Source organism: Emydura macquarii, unplaced genomic scaffold, assembly GCF_026122565.2.
Source record: "Emydura macquarii macquarii isolate MOO-44397 ecotype Brisbane River unplaced genomic scaffold, CSIRO-AGI_Emac_v2 contig_1644, whole genome shotgun sequence".
Lineage (NCBI taxonomy): Eukaryota > Metazoa > Chordata > Testudines > Chelidae > Emydura > Emydura macquarii.
In genome coordinates, this window is record NW_027131781.1 from 23053682 (window position 1) to 23077391 (window position 23710).

Genomic DNA, 23710 nt, shown 5'->3' on the forward strand with positions numbered 1-23710 from the left:
AGGTGCTCCGTGCACCCGGTGTCCCGGGCTACGGGACCGGTGCCGACGAGACCTGCGGTCTCTGTTGTCTCTCCCTGATGAGGCGCTCCGAGACAATGAATGGTCCCGGCGGTGCCCGCGGGGTGACAGGCTGGAGGAGCTGGACCGGTACCGTGCTGAGGTCTTATACTGGCGCTTCCTCTGGGATCGAGAATGGTGCCGATCCTCCAGAGCGCGTCCCCACTTGGAGTCCTCGAAGCGCTCTCTCGGTGCTGAGCGCTCACGGTCTGTCGGTTCCGAGCCCGGCACCAGGCCGCTTGCTGTATGGGCCGGGGATCTGGGCCGGCGCCGAGAGTGGAGTTCCGCCGGAGGTTGCGTGGATACTGGGATCCGCACCGGGCTCCCTCTGATGGATCTGGAGCGGTGTCGGAATCGGGAGCGATGACGAGTGCTCCCGAGGTTGTTGGGCAGCGGGATCCGCACCGGACTGCGTGTCGGGGATCGTGACCGGTGCCGAGCTCCTGCGACAGCTTCTGAGGAGCGTGAATGGTGCCGGGCAGGACGAGTATTCGGTGCCAGGCTATGCCCCGGGGATTGGGACCGACGCCAGATGTCTCTTTGGGACGCCAGGATCCACACCGGGATGCTCTCGCGGGATCGAAAACGACTCGGTGAGGCGGGACTCGGGTGATGACGTCCCGCTGAGGAACCTCGAAAGCGGCCTCGGTGCTGCGGTGTCGAGGGGCTTAACAACTCGATGTCGGAGCAAGGAGGGGAGCCCTCACTCTCAACCCTCCTCGACCGTCTGGGGGGAGACCTCGACTCCTGTCTCTGCCACACACCGGGGGCACCCACCGTGGGTTTTCCCTGGGACGCCGGTCCCTGTGCCCTCAGCCGAGGGGGGGACAGAGGCGTGGGCATGCCCATGAGGGCGCGTGCCGCAGCGAACGCCTCTGGCATCGACAGTCCCTGCAGGGGCACTCCCCCACCCGGGGAGCCGGGGGAGGCTCCCTGCACGGAGATGCCAGTGCCGGAGCAGTCTCGATGCCACATGGCTGGGGCATCTCCTTTGCTGCCCCTGGCGGTACCAGTGGTGCGGGGGAGTCCATGTGAGCGGCTTGCCACTTGTTTTTCTTCAGCACCGCCGGCTGCTTCTGAGCTGACTGTCCTGGTGCTGGCGGTGCGCTGCGCACCGACGATACGTTCGGTGCTGCAGGGGAACAGGACGGTTCTGAGTCCGGCCAGAGTGCAGACTCCATCAGGATCGCTTTGAGGCGAGCGTCCTGCTCCTTCTGGGTGTGAGGCTTAAACGTCTTGCAGATCCTACACTTTTCCCTCCGATGCTGCTCCCCGAGGCAACGGAGGCAGCTGTCATGAGGGTCACTGGTAGGGAAAGCCTTGCCACAGTCAGCGCAGGCTTTAAAACCCGTTGAGCCCGGCATGGCTCAACAGAAAGCCCCGAAGGGCAAACTCATCTTTAAACTCTAACTATTATCTTACTACTTAAGAAAACAACAAACTCTAACAACTAGACTAACTATCTGGGATTGCTACCTACTTCGAAAAGCAAGGGGCAGACATTCCAGCTACCGTCAACGGGCGGAAAGAAGGAACTGGGGGCCCACGGGGTCGGCGGCGCCCTATGTACCACAACATGAGCGCGGTACTCCAGGGGGCGCCTGAGCCGACCCTACGGGGCTTGCTAGGGACAAAAAAGTTCCGGAGACTAGTGCACGGGGCACGCACTCACCTATGTTGGAATGGATATGAGCAATCACTCGAAGAGAGAACAGAAGCATCTGTGGGCTGTTCTTCCTCTCTTTGCATGCTCTGGGCATTAAAGTCCAGCAAATGGAACATCCAGAAAGACAGTGGACCTTCCCTCAGGCACATCAAGCATTTACGGTGCTTCCAATGCTAGGAAGACAGCTGGGCTCAAAGTGCACCTCTTATATCTTAGCTTTTTTTTTGGTTGCACCATTACATAGTTTAGTATAGTTGATGAGATTTGTTTCTATCTATAATTATTATACTAACCTATGCTTAACTATATGAAGAACAACAACTAAAGCTAAGATCTATCTGGCTCTATAATAGAAAAAAACCCAGATCCAAGATGGACTGGTGTGCTTCACTTCTGTCTGCCCAGGGGATGGGAAAGAATTGAGATGACAGAGGGCGCTGTGCCTTTTATGGCCTCATCTCCAGAACATTTGGAAACACTGAGGGGCGAGATAGCAGGGGACATGTGCACACTGCTTGGAAAAGGTTCTACGGTTATGCCACCTGGTGGTGCCAAATACCGATAAATGGGAATATACAGAGTTGCTTGTGATGCTGTCTAAACGGGAAGGTGACTGTTTACACTAACGGTCACCACTTTTACAAAATTTTAATACATCTTGTACAAAGTATGCCTTGTGAGGTATCATTGGAAAAGCTGTAAACTGCTGAGAAACATTATCTGGTTATAATGTGTATATCGACACTGTGGAATTATAAGATTTTGCTATATGTTTCCAACTCAAACGTCGTGATTCTGAGAAATGTCCACAGGTTAGCTCTTCAGGAATAACAAAGGAACTGTAAACAAGAGCCTCTGCATGTCATCTCTGAAGACACCTCAAACGGCCCATGCACAGAAGGTGCAAGCAAAAATTTGCAATTCATAACAAGGACGGATGGCAAAACATGTACAGACTGGAGCTGCTTGACCCCATGACACAGCAAGGATTATTCCAGCAAAAAGGGTCAAGATAAAAAGGGAGAACAAAGGGCCCTGGCCAACTTCTTCCTACCCTATCTCTGGACTGGTGAATTCTGAGAGGGGAAATTTTGAACAAAAGGACTGAGGTCTCCAAAAACAATTTGGGCAATCCAGAGAGATTTATTGAACACTAGCAAATTTAACATTCCTCCTAGCATTTGGAAAACAAACTCTAATCCAACTGTAATGTATTTTATCTGCTTTAACCTTTTAGTAACACTCATTTCTTTTTCTTAATTAACAAATCTTTAGTTAGTTTTACTAAAGGATTGGCTACAGTGTTGTCCTTCCTGTAAGGTCCTGAGAGCATCCACTGACCTGGGTAAGTGTATTCCGCTAGGGCGGAGTGTTCGTATCTTGTAGACCTTGGTGGCAGGAAGGAACAACTGGACAAATAATATCCAAGCAGCAATTTATTTATGCCATTTGCCCCAATACCCTAGTGACATGCCAGACATCTCGCCCCAACACACCTCCCTATGTGGCCAGTAAGGCACCTTTCATTTCCTGGGGGGCATTTTTGATCAATTTGCTTTGCATGGCAGCTGTGAATTGTGCCTCCTCAGGAGCATCAGCATTCCCCTCATAGATATCAGCAACCGCTGCTATGCATCGGAGCTGCTCTATGGCTTCGGAAATGGTCCGCCAGAGCTTGCAATAACCCATGTCAGCCTCATTTATCGCATTACTGTCATTATAGGTGTCTCAAATTGCAACCTGGACACAGGTAGTAAGGGGTCTGTAATTGGCATCCTGGAGGTCCACCTGAGGTGCCGTTTTCAACATCTGGCAGACTCCTGGATCACTGGTGAGGGTTACCAGTTGCAACACTTCTAAAGGTGCTAATTGAGTCTGGTACCCTCCCAAGTCAAAAAGGTGCACTAACCAGGGATCAGCCCTTTCCCAGGATGTTGTTTAAAAGTTCGCATGAGATCCATGAACTCGGCTGTGCCAACAGATTTTTCGACCGTTGTAAAGGGATGTACACCATTCCCCCCTGCTGGGTCTCGAGTAACATGATGTTTGTCGGCAACAATTGGTCGGGCACTAGTCTCAGGGTTATATGGCGGGGGACAAGACTCAACCGGTGTAGACCCAGGGTCATTGTCTGGGACCACTTCCCAGTCGGACTTCTCAGACGATGTACCCTCCACCTCCGCTCTCCAGATCACGGGGTCCCAGTCTCCCATCCGTACAACTGCATGTACCCGACACGTTTTTACCGGACGTCGGCCGCTCTTCCGTCGCCGGGCATTGACCAATCGTACGGCCAAGACAGCACATTTATCTTCCCATGCAGTGGCTCGCGTTGCCGTGGATTCTACCACTTCTCGGGTGATGACCTGTGCGTCTCTAGCTGCAGCAAGGTCTTGTTCACATTTAGTTCGACGTGCCTGTTCCGCCTGCCCCTCGTCGTCTAAGGCTCGGAGCGCCGTCAGGAAGAGCCATCCCACCTCCCCCGCAGCCTTCTGCTCTTACCACCCCCTATCTTCCAGCCCAAGTTCAGTCAATGCCTTTATAAATGCTTGGGGCGTAACCGTCTCCTGCAACTCGGGCCACGCGGCCGGCACCACTTGCCGGTCCATAAACATCACCACAGCGGACCACAACCCAGTGTTGCTCCACCCTGGGATGTGGCGACTGTCACATTCCCTTGTCTTTCTTCCCCCAAAGGGGCATTTTGTCACGTTTGTATCCCCCACTACATCGAGATCCTGTTCGTGACGCCAGTTGTGCTCTGCCGAGGCAGATGGTTCATATTTTTAGATCTCAGTGATGAGGAAGAGATAGGTGGACGAGGAAGTGCCCATATAGCAGTTTATTCACACAGCATTTAAGTTACAGATTTTAGGCTGCTGCTAAGCTGTTAGGAGTACAATTCAGGGATACAGGCGCTTACCTGCACGAGGGATGGGGAGGCCATTCTCCACCCTATAAGCGAGTTGCAACCAGGGAGATGACCCACCCGGGGCATCCGCTAGTACCCTGACAGATCCACGGAGAGCCTCAACAGGGCGGTGCCCGGGGGTGGCTATTATACCCCTTATCCCCTACTTCAAGCAATGGGCTTTACCTAGCAATAGGTTACATATGTGTCAATCAACTTGGGGATTGGGCCTTAATACTTGTTATGCTCTTTTCTATTGACAGTTAGCTAGGGTCCAATCCACTATAAGCTGCAGTCACTTGTTTACTGCTCTAGCTAGCTTTTAGCTGGTTTAAACTGGTTCTGCGGTCAGGTTACTTCTGCTTTCATCCTGAGGTTATGTCTAGGTCATTTTGGGTCTAGCTATTGCTCGAGAGGCTTACTTTTGCTCATGGGACCTAGCTATTATTACTTTAATAACTCAGGCCTAGCTGTTATTACTTATGCTAACTCAGGCCTAGCTTTGTCACTACGCTACCCTCGCGTTACAATATTCTTCCGCTCCTTAACAGTAAGTGATTGGCCACCTAGGGCTGGAAGAAACTAATGTGTGGTGATTTTTGGTATTAATAATCTCATCATCACAGAAGTCCAGTTTGTCTTCATGGTAATATAGGCTAGAGTGTCTAAGGGGACTGTCTGTGGCTCCATGTTAAGCTAGTATAGTGATCTGGGAGCACACATTTGTTGATGGTTTGGTTAAACCTAATAATAAATTATACCACCAGTGTGGGAGTATCTGCCCAGTTTTTTGACAGTTTGACCTGAGATTGGCCCTGTCAGCTGTGATCCGTACCAGAGACGGCAACACTGTTCAAAGAAGAACCAATACACAGATACCTGAAAAGACCTACCACAGAAGTAAAAAGTGGAGGTTACTAACTGTAACTGAAGGTTATTTGAGACATGTGGTCTCTATCTGCATTCCACACCTGCGCACCATCCACATGAGTCTGGAATACCTTCAAAGCAGTATCCATTGATCCACCCTTGTGCTTCCAAGCAAGAATATAACAGGCAGTGTGGGCTTACGCCTCTCCGTTTCTCCTCCTACTGCAAATCCAAGAAGTTCCAAAGCAGAGGGGATTGAGGGCAGGTAGTGGAATACAAATAGGGACCACACATCTCTAAGGCCCTCTAGTTACAGTAAGTAACATCCAGTAAGTAACTTTTTTTGAGTGATGGACCCTATGTAAATTCCACACGAGTGATTTGCAATCAATGTTCAGACTAGATGAGGGTGCAAGGAAACTAGGCAGCACATACGCTTCTAGTACTGCCATTCATACTGCTTCATGTGCAGTGGATGCTTGAAAGTAGTGAGTCGTGAAAGGGTGGACAGAACTCCAAGTTGCTACCTTGCAAATGTCCAGTAGCGGATCTTCAGTTAGGGATGAGGCTGCGGCATCTTGTGCTTATATGGAGTGAGATGTAATACTCCTCAGGGGAGGAATCCTTGTTATTTTGTAGCACTCCAAGTTGAATCCCAAAACTCACTTAGAAACCCTCTGGGAGGATGATTGTGTGTCCACACGATCATTCTGCTATGGCAATAAGTATCGAAGCTTTTCTAATGGGTTTGGTTCTTTGCAGGTAGAATGCCAGGGCGCACCTGACATCGAGGGAGTGAAATCTAGTGTCTTCGGAAGAAGTGTGGGATTTTGGGAAAAATAAAACAATATGTTCTGCTTGATTGATGTGGAACTCAGAAATAATCTGGGGGAGAAATCTGGGATATAACTGATAGGAAATCTTTTGTTTGTGAAACACTGTACAAGGAGGATCTGTCATGATGGCTCCTAGCTCACTGACCCTTCCAGCTGAAGTGATGGCCATTACAAATGCCACCCTCATGGACAGGTGGTCATGGCACATGTTGCCATAAGGGCATACCTGTGACTGTTCAGATGACCAGGCTAAGGTTCCATTGAGATGTAGGTTTAAGGATTCGTGGGAAGATCCTGATCAAGCCCTTCATAAATTGTACAGTAGCTGGGTGAGTAAAAACAGAATGTCCTTCCAGAGGAGGAAGGCACTAATCACTGTTTGGTGTACCTGCAGCAAACTAAGAGCTATATGCTGCCATTCGCCAGACTCCACTTGCAGGGTCTGCAACGCTGGCTCCACCTGATCCAAGAAACAGGGATCGTATCAACTCCAAAATGACTGTTCCCACTGGAGCTCTCACCTCTTTTGCTTGGTGGTCAGACCCAAACAAAGTCATGGTGGGGACTTCCCCAGATTCTGGGAGTTCCAGAAGATATCCCAGCTTATCTGATGCAGCTGACCAGTCTTTAGATGAACAAGGGGGTACCAATGATGAGTCTGGACCTGCACTGGTAGAGGGAACTAGCAAGCTTCTGCCTTTCTGTTTTGGTACCACAGTCATTGTCAGAACCAATGAATCTGTTTTTGCATGCCTCGCCCTCCATTTTGTGGGGAGGTGGAGGTAGGGCTTTGGTAGAGTCGATTCCATGCGCAACATCTCACCCAACCTGGATCAGCTCAAAGAGAGAACACATTTTTTTATGAACACTCCTCTGAAGAGATCTGTCCTAGAGCCCAGGAGAATGTCCTCTACTCTCATGGGCAGCCATGGAGGAAGTCCTTGGGTTTCTGGGTTAAAGGCTCCACTCTAAGACATGTGCTTGGAGAGGCACTGCTGGTTGGTGGAGGCCGATGTACAGGGGGTCTCCGAGTCCCAGATCTGAGTGTGGCCTCATAGCTTCCTCACTCAGAAACTTTCTCAATCAAAAGAGCTTCTCGAATTCTGGGTAGAAAGGACTGACAGACACTGGCACTTTGCAGAAATATGCGCCTCACTCAAACAGCACAGGTACCACTGATGCTTGTCACTGATGGAGAAAGAGCAAGGGCAGGAGACACAATTCTTGAATCCTGGGACTCTGGGCATAGTCCCGGAACCGGGCAAGATTTCTCCAGACTGGGGAGAAAAAATTATACTAACAATAAACTATATTAACTACAAATTACTTAAGCAAAGATATAAAACTACTTACAATATTTTTTACTGTTTATATATAGAGTAAAGGAGGACACAATTCAGACTCAGGCCATGTGGCGGCAAGAAGGCACTGGAGAGTCGCTGACCCGCAGTGCTTCTTATATCCTTGGTCAGGAGCACAAGGGCATGTGACGTGCATGCCTACCCATGTGTGGAATACACATAGCAACCATCACTGGAAGAACTACTTATGATTAAATGACAAACTTTGACTATTATAAATAGAAAATAAAATTTAAATTTTACTTTTCTCAAAGAAAAAAGCATCAATCAAATATTGCATTTTTTCATTTTCTGAAGTGCCCTTAATCATATAACAAATGAACTGCCTCACAGGAAAAATCCCAAATACATTACGGAATTTAATCTCCCCAAGTCAGTATTTTTAAGTGCTTGAAAAGCCAACACATGCTACTACTGCTGGAGAAAGTTAAACTCTATGGCACTCTTTTCTCCTGATAGAAGTACCATAGTACAGGACTTGCCTTTTACATGAAGCTCTCAGGGTATTCCCTCAGTTGCCTATTGACAAAAAGTTCTTTGAATGTTTTGCAAGGACATGCAAATTTCTTTCTTCTTTCCCCCACCCCTCTTGATTACTGTTCCAATTATAACATTTGCTTCTCCTGAGAGGAGTATTACTTTCTGTACACAACTGGATTCTCGACATGGATGGAAATATTGTATAAGCCACATATACAATATTTTCATGTTAATATATTTGTGTACACATGTATTTTCCCGAAATACCTCAGGTCTTTTCAATATGACAGTTTTATTTCCTCACCTTCTCATAGCATGCGGCTCCTAGACTTCAGTCATTTATTTTTCCAAATTCCTATAATTTAAAACAAACTTTTGTAGACAAATTTATCTTGTAAAATAAGTGCAATAATTAAAAAAGTACGACAGCTAGCTAATTACAGATAGTATCACAATATACAAACTAAATAAACTTTTCTAACAGAAATGATTATCAGGGTTTCAACTTAAAGTCACATTATTCGCATAAAGCAGACAAAATCAAAAACTATTAAATTCTGTCTGAACCGTATGCACAGGGTTTTCTAAACTGAATAAGCTGAGGCTGCCCTTCAGTAACAAACATATCAAGTCTTTTGGTTGATTGGCTCATTGCCCCTTTTATGGGATGCTCTGTTTATTTTAGGCTGTTAGTGGAAAAACCACCACCACCACTGAACACCGGCTATAAGTCTGTTTTGCACAGGCCTACTGTTTATTCAGTCAGTAGTTATAACAAGAAAAATATGAAAAGTCCACAGTTTAGAGACTTGCCTTTCTCCTATTTTTTATTATTTACACCCCCCCCCAAATTCTCTCAAACTTTGTCATGCCTCTTGTAATATATGGTGTTTTTCTTAAAGCCCCAGATCTGGAGTCATCTGATTAAGAGGATCTCAGCTTTCATTTAAAAAAAAAAAAAAGTTTTTAGTTCTCATGGCTGATGAGAAATGCTTGAAAACGTAGACCCCAAACACTCAAGAACAGGAAGGCAAGGAAAAATAACCCAACATTTATTATTTTTCAAAACTATGATTAAGTTACATTATTTTTTGGAGTATGGTGTGTGATTTTGGGATGCTGGATACTGGCTATACCATTTGTACTAAAGTAGCACCAAGAGAAATTGACCATCTAAACTAGCATCCTTACTTGTGAGCTGGCTAGTCCTGAGCTTTCTTAGTCACAGTCCCTAACTAATAGGTTAACAAAGCCCCAGCTGCTAAACCAACGTACTTATTTAAACCCTTGCCAGTCTTGGCTAATCCTACAAGGGCAGTCAGATTTCCTCACAGGGACCAATTTGGGTGCTGTTGGCCTAAAATAATTCCTCCTTGAACTTCAAAGTAGCAGCATATCCTATCCCAATATATCAGAATAGGAATAATTTGTATTTATATGGTACAGGCACTCGCTCACTTAATTTCAAACCGATTAAAATATTTCTCAACTCACTAATTTTGGAATGAAATAAAAAAAGAATAGATGATAGCTTTTGGAACCTGCAACTAAATGTTTGAAGAAACTGAAAGACTATTTACAAACCAAGTAATTACCTGAAAAGTAAAATTATCCACAAAGACAAATATTGTTGCAAATATTTACTCAAAAAAGTAATATTTACAGCAGTTTAACAGCTATTCAAAACATTTAACGTTCATTAAAAACAAAACTGAAAGAGTCAAATGCACATTGTAAAGGATTCAAATGAAGCGTTTTAATGAAATTTTGTTTATATTTCAAAACAAGCTACTGTTAATCATATTATGCATTCCTATATCTAGCTGCTAACTACATAGCAAAAACCCCCCAAAAAATCGTTTCAGCAGCCATCTTCTTTTATATAAGTTAAGACTACAAAAAGTCCTGAAATCGAATTGTACATCTCTGCTTTATATGCCCTTGAGTCTTTTTTGTAACAGTTAGCAAGTAGCAGCTGCAAAATGGCAGAATACATGCCAATCTGTTTCCAGTCCATTTTTTTAAAAAACAGTTTCTACATTAAACCGTACTTTGGTTTGACTTAAAGACCATTCATATGGGTCTATCGCGAATAAAAAAAAAAAAATTAAAACAACAGTAATGGCCTAACAGCTACAGTACTTTGAGCAGTATTGTCCTACTTTATACAACTAGTACGTCAGGTAAATTTGTACAGCTTGCACACTGAGAAACCTCACAAATATGTATTTATATTGTAATTTCCACTTTCACTGAAAGTTTAAGGTAAGTTTACAACCTGGCAAGATTACACCTGTACAGAGGTGAATAGATTTATTTAGTTCTGTTTACATGCTTTGACAGACAGCAATGTGACATCAAATCCAAAGTAGGTTTATATTTATCCAAACTGTCAGTAGACCAATGCACCACTGTTGTGAGCATGCTCTATTTCAGCAAATTTACTTAAGTCTTGTGATTCTAAGATTTCCACATGGAGGCTATCTTCAAACACAACAATAATCTCAATCTTTTCCTCTTCGGTAACAAACCACTTTATTGTAGGCAACATCTTTGTGAAAAAGAGTTTTTTTCATTTTCAACTGCTAGACTTATCCTCTTCCCATCTCTTGGAGATGTATGCAAATGTTCTATGTAAAATTTAGTTACTAATATAGGTTGTATACATGTATAAATTGCTTTCTTCATATACAACATCTACCCTTTTATTTTTCTATCTTAATACTCTGAATCAGCATCAATAAGCATACCCATCAGGAATGGTCCAAGGTGTTCTTACCATAATTTATACAGCATACTACTTTATATTGAATAAAGTTAGTTTAATTTCAGCTTGCTTCATTCTCATCTGTCTGGGTTACAGTTGTCTCCACTCTGCTAGGACTGCTTCCTTTAGGAATGTCATCTGTTTGTTCAGAAACTAGTTCAGCTTTCTTTGATGAAGGAGCAACATTACCTTTCTGAAGGATTTCAGTAGTTTCATGCTCAAGTACCTCTGATGGAGTCAAAGGCTCCAGATGAATACTGCCTTGCTCACTAATGTCAGAACCAACAGATTCAGGTTCATCTCTTTTTCTCAAAAACTGCTCAAAACTAACATCTTCACCCAATGTCAGTTTTAAGTCCTTAGTGTTCAAAGCTGAAAGCCTAGTTTCATCCAAGCTACCCTCCTTAGTCTGGTCATTCAAGATAGCATTCTCTGAACTTCGGCAAATTTTCAATTCAGTTTCATTACAAATAAGTTTTTTTTGTTTCTCCTCTATGACTCGATCATTATTTGAATCACAACATCCTGCTGTCTCACATGACGAATTTCTTGAGTAGTTATCTGGGAGTACTAGATTGGAGTCATTTTCCATATATGATGATGTATTTTCTTCACTCTTTTCAACTGATGAGCCTTTGTTAGATGGATTTCCACTGCATTCTTTTTTTGTTTCCTCTGAAGAGTCTTTTGTTCGTTTGCTGGAAAAAAAAAATCCACTTATTTCTCAGCCATCATAAAGAATATTTTAACATATGGGTCTACCCTGCAAAGTGACAAAAACATCATTGCAGAATTACATACTTTTCATCTCTTACTGACCTTCATACCAAGTAGAAAGTGCCCCCCACAACTGCTTGCCCTGCAATCTCAGCCTCGCATTTAACAGCTGAGTTCTTTCCTTCCTGCGAATCACCACCAGTTATTAAGATCTTGCCGGACAAATTAGGCCCTTAGCTATCCATGTGCGACACAATGATTTTTCAAATTATACCTTCTGTGACACCTGTGCTATCATCACATCATCTCAACTGGATTGATGCAGGCATAACTGATTGGAATTTAGTAAATAATTCTGTAGATGATACACAAGAAATAGAATCCAGGTCACTCCATCTTAGTCTGTTTGGCTCGGCAGTGCTCATAGAAACACAAAATAGTAAAAACTTGTTTTTGTCATTAAAGTGCACTGCTTTGATTCTGAATTCTCACAGGAAACATCTGCTGAGCAAAAAAGTGGCATTTTTACATCACTTTTCACAGTAAAACCGTGTTTTTAATTAAAAAGAAAAACTAAAAGTAAGGTACTAAGCCCAGTCAAGGAAAACCTTTCCATAGAAGCTATTTATGCTAAAAGGACAATGTTGGCACAAGAACAAGTGGATAAACTGGACACAAACTAATTCAGGCTGGAAATAGGAACGGTTTCTAACCATCAGAGGATCTGGAACACTCTCCAATAGGAAAGTGGGGACAAAAAAACTTAATTAGTTTTATGAGTTAGACAAATTTAGAGTGCTATTGCATAATGGGGTTACTTGTGATGGTGATGGTGTGGGGCAGGGCTCAATAGCCCCAGTGTTTACTTCTGGTTTGTGTGTTATGTTCCTAAAGCTTCATGCTTCAGGGTTTCAGCCAGCCACAGGCAGGTGGCATGAAGATATTCCTGTCTCCATTCCCCACCGTATTCTGAGAGTGATTTTTTTTTCTTTTTTTATCTCCTTCCTCTGAAGCACCAGGGATGGCAGCTGATGTAAATGGAACATTGGGTGAGGTAGGCCTGGGCTCTGAGATGGCACCGAGCATTATATTTGTCAGATGCTTGGATGGCTGATTTTTGCTCACATGCTCAGGGTCTAACTGACTGCCATACCTGGGGTTGGGATGGAATTTCCCTCCCAGGTCAGACTGGCAATGACTTTGGGGTTTTTTCAATTTCCTCTGCAGAGTGAGAGTGTGGGTCACTTGCCAGGATTATCTGGATATATCTCATTTAATTATTTCCCTGCCATTGCAGAGGCCTCAAGCATTGGTGCACCTTGATCACCCCTATTTTCTTCCTGGGCACATAATAATTTAGACTCCTATGGGTCTCATTTCCATTTTTGGGTTTAATGTGTGGGTGCTGGGTAGTATAGGTGGCCTGTGATATATAGGAGGACAGATTAAATAATCTAATGGTCCTTTCTGGCCTTAAAACTCTATGATCCCATAATAAAACCTAAGCCATTACATAGATAAGGTTTATATACAAAGTAGACATAGGCGGCACCTTTTATTACTGTATCTTTTTAAAAAATCACATGCACTGTTCTAAAATAGCAGGAAAATCAGTATGCACCAAATAAAAACTGAACTACATGTTTAGAACTCAACCTGTACACACAATGCTCAGAGATGATCTGATTTTTCAGTGAAATCCCTAAATTTATCTGCTCAAATTTTTGGTTCTGATAGTTGGTGATCCAAGTGGGATACAGTTCTGGAAGTTGCTTCTCATTTATTAGAGGAACACCAACTTATATCTTATATTTGCACTGAGGAAACTTTGAGCTCCACTCAGAGTTTTAGTTTGCTGAAAAAGTTTTGTTTAATTCTCAGCACCCCCAAAAGAAATTAAAATCTGAAAAAAACTCAGACTGCCTGAAATTTTGAATGTGATGGACAGAGAAAAAAGGGAGATGAAGGAACTGTAGTTAGACTATTTTCAAGCTTATTTTGTATTTAAAAAGCTAAACTGGGGGCTTAACATTACTCCCAATTTAGCTTTTAAAAATCTAAAATTTAAATTGAAAACAATCCCTTAATTCTCACAGCCAAGAGATGTGTGAGAGAGAATAACATTTTTGGGGGGCATGGGGTGTGTGTGTGTGTGTGTGTGATTAAAAAAGTAGTTTTAAACATAGCTAAAATCAATTTTAGCATTGGCTAAGCAGTCCATGCAGACTGTTCCAAGATCCTTAACATGGGCTGGCACCATCTGGACTGGTTGCCTAAACCTAGTTAAAACTATTTTAGCCTGAAGTAGTTTTAAACCACGTTTCAAACTACTTTAGGAAACACTTTAAATGCAGATCAATGCCAAATAGCTTTTTATTTGCCTAGACAAAGAAGAGTTCTGGGAGCTGTGGTTTTCCTGAAACAATAAATAAAGGAATAACTGATTTTCTGCTATTTTGTTTTTATAATATATTTATTTGCAGGCTGCAAGTCTACATATATTATTTTACTGATCTGGAATCTTAAACAGCTTAATTAAGCCACGTGTGATAAATGACATTTGGCAGATTAGCTGAACTCTAAAGAAAAAACTGCAGTATTATTCTAGCACAGATATTATGTATTACAAAATTGAGAAGTTGCTCTGCTTTTAAATTTTACTTTCACTTCAGAAGCTAATTCAGGAATTTTTTTTTTTTTTTAAAAAGCAAAAGCAAAATGAACGTTCTTGTGCAGGATTATTAAACTGAGAAGAATTCAGCAATCAAATACATTTATCCAGGCACTAGAAAGAACAGAGCCAATTATAATTTAAGCCTCCCCACACTGCCACACCAATGTGTTTTACTCATGCTCTGGAGGAATTCATTCAAGAGCTAAGAAGCCGTTCATTAAAACCCCTCCTCCACTGAGAATGCCAACTAAGGTTAAATTTATATTTCATTTTTATAAAATGCACTGTAACATGTTTAAATGTCTACATACAAAATGTAATATACAATTTTTGCTTCTTGTCTAAGAATCTTCAAGGCAAGGCTCTTCTCCCCAAACAAATTCCTACCCCACCTCAACTCCTCCAGGAAAGATTTGAGAAAAGAGCCTTGCATGAGCTAGTGGACGCAACATGTTCCAGAGTTAAGGACTCTTCATTCAGAATACCCTATCACCTGTGTCTTGATGCTTAAAATCTAAGAGTTTTTGACATGATTGCTTCAATTGACCTCGACTACCTTGCTGGAACAAGGTGAGAAAGATTTTCTCTCAGATAATCAAGACTTAAGTCATGTAAAGGTTTAGATTGAAGTCAATGCCTAAAATTGTATTCACAAGTTAAAGGAAAGATATGACGGTTCCTGGAGAAATGGTGTCATATGCTTGCTGTAGCTAATACTGCCTAACAAGCTAGCACCCTCATTCTGCTACAAAGTGACGAAAAAGATGCTCCATACTGATCTATCTGGTATTCCAAGAGCAGGCAGGTGTATAAGAACATGTCCTAAGTGAGAATCTCTTGAAACGTGAATATACGCTCAATAAATGAGCAAGAACCGTCCATCACTCCAAGCCCTCAAAATCTCACACATCCCTCAAGTATCAAATTCTCTACTTTTCCCAGACTAAGCCTCTATCAATTCAAGCTCAATTTTGGCCAGGCATTGGAATGCAGACTATGCATCATTTGATATTGATGAAGAAATAGACAAAGCTGTACGCTATCAGCACACTGACAAATTTTTATATCCTACCAGTAATTTATTTTTACTTGTTGAACCAAAAGGTGTAGGATTAAAAATAGTTTTGCAGAAATTCACTCAAAAAGACCCCTTGCAGCTAAGGAACTTAGTTACCCAAAACAAATGGTGACCTCTCCGATAAAAAAAAGATATACAACTCCTCTAGAGAAATACCAACTACCCCTGGCCAAGGATTGCAGCTGAGTCAACAAAACCTAGAGGTCTATAACAAATTAAGACACCGAGTCAAAAATACTATTTTGTATTGAGAAATATATATGAAAAAGGATGGTTACTAACCTTCTGTGACTGTTGTTTTCGAGATGTGTTGATCATGTCCATTCCATGCTAGGTATGTGCGTGCCCACATGCACGGCTGTTGGAGACTTTTTTGCCTTAGTGGTATGTGTAAGGCTGGCTCCGGCGACCCCTGGAGTGCCGCACTCACGCCGCGGTATATGAGGCGCTGCCGGCCCTATGCTCCCTCAGTTCCTTCCTACCATCAATTCTGACTGGGGGATGGAGGATAGGTCATGGAATGGACACGAGCAACACATCTCGAAGAACAGTAGTTATGGAAGGTTAAGTAACCACCCTTTCTTCTTCGAGTGCTTGTTCATGTGCATTCCATGCTAGGTGACTCACGAGCAGTTTCTTTGGCGGCAGGCTCGGAGTTATGAAAGTGCTGTATGCAATATTGCCCTTCTGAAGCTGGCATCATCTCTTGCCTGCTGCGTAATGGCATAACGGGAGGCAAACGCATGCACTGAAGATCACGTTACTGCCCTACAGATATCTTAGATGGGCACTTGTGCTACCAAGGCTGCTGATGAGGCCTGTGCCCTAGTCAAGTGAGCCGTTACAGTCGTTGGCAGAGGCACTTTCACTTGTAACAGAATTTTATGCATGTGGATATCCACAAGGCGATCCTCTGCGAGGAGACTGGAAGGCCTTTCATCCTTTCTGCCACTGCTATGAACTGCGTTGACCTACAGAAGGGTTTATTCCTTTCGAGATAGAAGACTATCAAGGATGTGTAGCCTTTGTTCCTCATTGGATCTATGAGGTTTGGGGAAAATTACTGGTATTATTTCCTGATTGATGTGAAACTGTGACACTACCTTTGGTAAGAAAGCTGGGTGGGGTCACAACTGAATCTTATCTTTATAGAACACCATGTAGGGTGGTTCCAAGGTTAAGGCCCTGATCTCAGAAACCCTTCACACTGAGATAATTTCAACCAAGAAGGAGACCTTCCATGAAAGGAGCAGTAGTGAACAGTTTGCCAATGGTTTGAAGGGGGGCCCTGTAAGTCTTGAGAGGACTAGGTTCAGGTCCCACTGAGGGGTGGGATCCTTGACCTGTGGATATAGCCGCTCTAGGCCTTTCAAGAACCTGCCCATGATGTCGTGGGCAAACACTAATTTATTCTGGACTGGGGGATGGAAGGCTGAGCTAGCTGCCAAGAGAACTTTGGTTGATGAGAGGGCTAGGCCTTGATGCTTAAGGTGCAGCAAGTAGTCCAAGATTTACTATATTGAGGCCTGGAATGGAGCAAGGTTACGGTCTATTGCCCAATTGGAAAACCTCTTCCGTTTTGCCAGGTACATAGCCCTAGTGGAGGGTTTTCTACTGCCCAACAGGACATGTTGCACCTGCATCAAGCAAGCTTGCTCTTCCGCATTCAACCATGCAGCATCCACACTGTCAGGTGCAGGGATGACAAAGTGGGATGTAGTAGGCGGCCATGGTCCTGAGAAAGCAGGTATGATCACAGAGGTAACTCTAGTGGGGTCATTGACGAGCTCTAGCAGCATGCCAAACCAATGCTGCCTCGGCCAGGCCACGGTTATGAGGATCACCTTTGCCCTGTCCTGCCTGATCTTCAACAAGACTCTGTGGACCAGCAGTATTGGAGGGAAGGCATACAACAGCCCCTCCTTTCAATGGGAGCAGAAGACGTCTGAAAGGGAGCCTCTGGAGAATCCTGGCATAGAGCAGAACTGAGGGTATTTCCTGTTCTGCCTGGACACGAATAGGTCCACTTGGGGGAGTCCCCCACATCCAAAAGATCATGTTGGCTACCTCTGTGCGGAGAGACCACTCGTGGCGAGACAGGAAAGAGCGGGGGAGACGATCTGCCAACTCGTTCCTGGCACCTGGAAGATATGATGCTACGACATGGATGATGTTCTGAATGCAAAAGATCAAGGAGTGGGGGGCTTCCTGACATAGGGCAGATGATCAGGCTCCACTTTGCCACTTTACATTTCGGCCATATTGTCTGTCAGAATCCAAACAGCCTTGCCCTCTAGATAAGGAAGGAACGCCTGGCACGCCAACCAGCTAGCCCTGAGTTCCCTGACATTTATACAGAGGGCACAGTCCTCTGGTGACCACGGACCCTGTGTGCTGAGGTCCTTTAAGTGCACCCCCCATCCCAGCTCTGAGGCATCAGAGACGAGTGTCACTGTGGTGGAGAACCCTGCAAAGGGGACCCCTTGAAATATGAAGCAGGGATTTGTCCACCATGTGGACGACCAGACTGTGGAACTGTGACCACCAGATCTAGCTTGTGCCTGCTGAGACTGAAGACTGAAGTTAACCAAGCCTGCAGGGGACGCAGCCGAAGGCAAGCATGTTGAACTACATATGTACAAACTGCCATATGTCCCAGCAGTCTGAGGCACGAATGGGCGGTCATGACCGGATGGGATTGAATATCCAAAATCAGGTTTAACATTGACTGGAATCAGGACTCCAGGAGGAAAGCTCTGGCTTGCAGAGTCAAGAATGGCCCCTATGAGCTCTATGCGCTGAACTGCAGACAGAGTTGACTTTTGCTCATTCACTAATAGACCTAGACTCTGGCAGGTAGATCTTATTAGATGGAGGCTGTGCTGGACCTGAGCCCTAGAGCTGCCTTTGATGAGTCAGTTGTCCAAATAAGGGTAAATCTGAACCCCACGGCATCTTAGGTGCGCAGTCACTATTGCCATACATTTCATAAAGACTCTCGGGGCGGAAGAAAGGCCGAATGGTAATGCCCTAAATTAATAGTGGCCAGTGCTTACCACGGGGCACAGGAATCTCCTGTAGTTTTGGAAGATTAAAATGTGAAAGTATGCATCCTTCAAATTGAAGGTGGCATACCAGTCCCCTGGATCCAGTGATAGAACGATAGCAGCTAGGGAGACCATGAAAAACTTCAACTTCTTGAGGTATCTGTTGAGGCTACGCAGGTCCAGGATGGATCTGAGGGCCCCCCCTTGGCTTTTGGTATGAGAAAATAAGAAGACTAGAACCCTTACCCTCTTCTGTCTAGAGGAACTTCCTCTATTGCTCCTCCCAGCAGAAGGGCTCTCACCTTCTGCACAAGGAGTTGCTCATGAGAGGGGTCCCTGAAGAGGAACTGGGAGGAAGGGTGGGAGAGGGGGACCAAAACGAATTGTAGGGTATAGCCCTCCACAATGGTATCAGAGGACCCAACGGTCTGATGTGACACAGGCCCAAACTGGGAGGAAAGAGAATAAACGATTCAGAAATAAATGGGGGAGCAGATCCTGGGGTGAGAATGGTACATCATCATCGGCGCACCCTCAAAAGGCCTCCCGTGAGCCCCTCCAGTTTCACGCAGGGCCCGACTGAGCAGCCAGAGATAGGGAGGCAGGGCGACAGCGTTTGAACTCTTTGTCCTTATCTCTCCTCCTATAGGATTTCCTGATGCGGCTGACTCAAGTACCGATGGAGCTAAGGAGGCCGGAATTGTCTTCTGGAGCTGTGAGGGATATACAGGCTGAGGGAACACAGCATGGCCCTAGAGCGTTTTAATAGTGTGTTTCCCTTGAACGGCAGGTCCTGAATAGACTGCTGCACTTCCTGCATTGATCTTGCCACCAAATCGGCCACGTCCAGTGCCATCTGGAGAGAGGCTCTGGCCACCATCTTGTCCTCCCTTCAGGAGAGACGAGAACTCCTGTTTCATGTCCTGTGGCAGCGAGTCCTTAAATTTTGCCACTGAGTCCCAAATATTATAGTTACACCTCCCCAGCAATGCTCGCTGGTTGGAGATTCTTAACTGGAGGCTGTCCATGGAGTAATCTTTCCTCCTGAATAAATCTAGCTTTTTGGACTCCTTATTCTTGGGTATTCCTGATGTGTCCCAGTCATTGACTGCAGCCGCTACCAAAGATCTTGGCGGGGGATGGGAGAATAGATACTCATATCCCTTAGCTGGGACACACTACTTTTTCTCCACTGTCTTGGAGATGGGCGGTAAAGAGAAGGGCATCTGCCACAGAGTTTTGACTACCTTCAGTACCCCCTCATGGACTGGCACAGCAAGTCTAGTCATGGCTGCGGCCGTCAGGATGTCGAACAGGCCATCCGAAGGTTCAGCTTGCTCATCCACCTCCTGCCCCAACTTGGATGCCACCCTTGTGAGGAGCTCCTGGTGGGTCCAAAATTGTCTAACAGCAGAGGTGGGGCGGGACCTGCCCCAGCCTCATCTGGGGAGGAGAATGATGACAGTGCCACTGGTGGGCGGGGCATGGGCTCCCCTTCATCTGGGGTAATTTCCCTGTCCAAGTCCTGAAGCTTGCTGCCAGAGACAGAGCTTGAGCCTGGATCCCATAGAGTCAGTTGGTGCCCTTGATCATTTCCCCAAGGCAGTCATCAAGGGCTGAAAGGAATAAGGGTCTGGGGCCATCGGGATCCCCCATAGGTTCTAGTATGTCCACTGGATCAGCCACTGTCCTTGAGGCAATGCTCCCATCAATGGCCCTCCACTTGGCACTGGTGCAGTTGCCGATTTGTGACCTCTGGGCCAGGCATTGGGCTCCCCTTCCGAGTCTGAAAAGAACCTCTCTGCTGTTGGGGACCATGGAGGTGCTGCGCAAGACTCCTCCTGGTGACTGCAATGTGGCATTGGGAAACGGTGCTGAGAAGAGGCTGACCTCCGATAAGATTCACCCGAGTGGTGCTGCATCTGGGTGGCAGTGTCCGATGATGACGGAGGCTATGCGATACTGGAGACCGGTGCCCAGTTGGTGATTGTTGTGGTGTCAATGACCGGTACCGTGGTGGTGAACGGCACCATGGTGATGGAGACCGCTGACATGATCCAGGAGAACCTCTCCCTTTTACCGGGGATCAGGCCCATGATGGAGACTTCCGCCGAGATGGCAGAGAACCGCATCTCAGGGCTGGAGATCGTGGCTTTGGTGTCCCAAATCAGTGCCTGGAATGGAAGCTGCGCTGATCAGCAACCCAATGCAGTGGGCCCATGGCTGATTTGCCTCTGGACATGGGGACGTACACCCATTCCTGGACGAGCGGTTTGCCCGAAGTGGATCCTTCACTCGACTCCACCTGCTTGTCCCTCTTTGATGCAGGGGATTGGCCCCACTGCTTCTTTTGGTGCTTCTTCAGCACCGGTGATATTGAGTGGAACCATGAAGTGCTCGGTGATGGTGGGGCACTCCACAATGAAGTTGAGGTGTTTGGTGCTGAAACCAAGTGAGCAGGCTCCGAGGCCAGCTTCAGTGCCGCCTCCATCAGTATGCCCTTTAAACCAATGTCCTTGTCTTTTTCTGTCCGCGGCCTGAAGCCCTTACAAATCTTACACTTGTCCCTCACGTGTCTCTACCAGACCATTCAGGCACTGGTTGTGAAGGTTGCTGAGAGGGAAAGATTTATAGCACGCGGTACACGGTTTAAAGCCCAGGGCTCAGGGCATGCCCCGCTGCAGGGCAGACATCCCAATGGGGAGTCACTATTGTAAGTATAATTAACTAACTAATCTTAAGAACAACATACAACTGACTACAACTTATACAGCAGAAAAACCACTAGGCATTTCCAGATGCAAAAGAAGAGTTGTTCCAACAACTGTCACTGGCAGAAAGAAGGAACCAAGAGGGCATGTGGTCAGCAGCGCCCCATACACTATGGCATGAGCATGGCACTCCAGGGGGTGCCGAAGCCAGCCCTATGGATACCACTAGGGCAAAAAAGTCTCCGACAGCCATGCACATGGGCAAGCACACATTTAACATGGAAAGCACGTGAGCAAGGACTTGAAGGAATAATCATTTTGGTGGTCAAGTTGTGGCTGAAAAAGAATAGCTTTCAGTCTGATACTTCAGGGAATGAAACACCAACACTTCTGTGAAATATTTCTGTAAGGTGACTATTTTGCATGTAAGAAACAGCTAACTGTAGATTTGTGGGGAAAACAACAGGAAAAACTGCAATTTTCCAGAGAGAAGGAGGGTTGTAAGTAAATATGGTTAACCAACTGGCTATTGTACAATGGAGACAAGTATTCACTTCCTAATGTAGCATGCTTGCATAAATCTTCATGTCAAGATGAAAATATCAAGAACATACTACGGTAATGAGCAAGTTGACACGTGGCCCTAAAGTAGTCAGCCTTGACAGTAAGAGGAATCATAAATCAGAGGCTGATCTAAGACATAAATTAGAGAACCATAGATAGATAAGACTAACAGCCTAGAGAAACAGTGTTACAGAACTCTAGAAATTTGAAGTTGGTGGTTGTTTTTAAATCTTTCTTGTAATTTTAAAGGTTTGGTTCTAGCTGGGGGAGAGCAGGGAAACAATTCTACATGTGCTTGTTTTTTTGAAACATTTATGAGTTAATTTGACCTTCTCTGTTTTATTTAGGGCATTTTGGAATTTTCAGTTTCTGGGAAGATTCCTATAGTCTGTCCTAAGGAAAAGTAAACAACCCTTTTGTTTCAGAGAAGAGATATAACAAGGGAAGGGGTTTTATGATCACATTTGAGGTTGCACTCAAAAGCCAGACCACGGAATCATGTTGAAACTTTGGCTCTACTGTGAAGCATGGGAAAAGACTGGACCATTGATGAGTCAGAGAGCAAGGTGACTTCAGCAATGGTATCAAAGGCTACTAATGAAACTAGAAAGCATCAATATGGACACCTGACCACTGCCAATCACCAGGAGGATATTGTCAACCAACAAAACTAGTCAGTGTTATGTTATATCTTGGACTAAAAGTAGACAAAAATCATCAAAATTTGGAGGATTCAAAAATGATTGATATCAGAGATGTCTTGCCCCAATTTTCTGTATTTAAAAAAATAGTATAATAGTGGTGATTTTCATCATGTTGACATCTGTGCACAAGGAACTAGACTGAGACAACCAACTCATTTCCTTTAGGTCACTGAACTATTTTCAAACTTGAATAACTGTGTCATTACAAAGCAGAAAATTACAACAAATACAGATGGTGAGGCAGGGAGAAGCTAGTAAATATGATACACAATTGTCTACTGTTCCAAGATTAGAATGACTTAGTAGTGTATTAGGCTGGATTTGAACGCGTGATCTAGCAAATAATAGGTTTTATAGTCACTGCTAATCCTGAGCAATCCAATTCCCAATCTTAATTAAGCATTTTAAGTGAAAGTAAAATTTCAGAGGATTAGACATACCTCAGAAGTGCTCTTTGGTAAGATCAGTGGAGGGAAAAGCAAGGGAGAACATTTTATGGGTGGAAAAGTTACTGTCAGGCTTTTGTGTTAAAGCTGACAGTCTATACCAGGGGTAGTCAGTTATGTTTTATCAAGGTACAAATTTCTTGGTCAAGATATAGTCAAGGTCCAGACTCCAGAGAAGAAAATAATAGAAAAATCCCAACAACAATATAGATAGATAATAAGTAAATAAAAAGATTTTGGGTTCTATTCAAAAGCATCTGGTGGTCCGGATCTGGCCCATGGTCTGCCTACTGACTACCCCAGGTATATACAGTCCTGTTTTTAAAGAGATTACAAATGTGCACGCATGTATGTTACTATAATTAAGTTGGAATTTTGTGGCAAACAACTTTTAAGGACTACTTCAGGACCATGGTTTTGTAAATTAATAACTGCAATAGGCCAATTCAGTGTGTGAATTTTGGTGTAATAATTCACATTTTGTACAAATAATTGAACTCTTCTCCTATAACCTTTTGTGTAAAACAAAATGTACATTACGCTGAATTTTACTGATTCAGATTGACGTAATTCAGTCTGAATTAGCTTTAGCAATATTGCGTGTATTGCTGTATGTTACAATTACTCAAAAAGTTCATATATATTACTTTACAAAAAACCCTCCAAATATTGAAGAGTATCTTTTCACAAATATGAAAATAGTTTTTTTAATAAGTCAGAATTAATCTATAGCACCAATGTTTTTTAAAACATTTTTTTTTTATTGTAGTCCATTTTTCCCAATTTTACCCCTCTATTTTTTCCCTGAAAATACTCTTGTA

The 23710-nt window shown here is 44.4% G+C and overlaps 1 protein-coding gene across 5 annotated transcripts in view; it reads right to left on the reverse strand.

The window, feature by feature from the left end:
- Positions 1–23710, reverse strand: part of ZNF280D (zinc finger protein 280D) — a 110844-nt gene that overhangs the window by 19983 nt on the left and 67151 nt on the right. For 2 of the 5 annotated variants that reach the window (XR_010921326.1, XR_010921325.1), the window contains exon 20: positions 8486–8536. Coding sequence is in view for 3 of the 5 variants with exons in the window: in XM_067555895.1 (XP_067411996.1) it covers positions 11010–11646 (637 nt within the window). In the remaining 2 variants the exon portion in view is untranslated. Of the gene's footprint in view, positions 1–7290; positions 7618–8485; positions 8537–9819; positions 11647–23710 lie in introns of those variants that run through there. The other 3 variants (XM_067555895.1, XM_067555894.1, XM_067555897.1) reach the window with 2 other exon arrangements.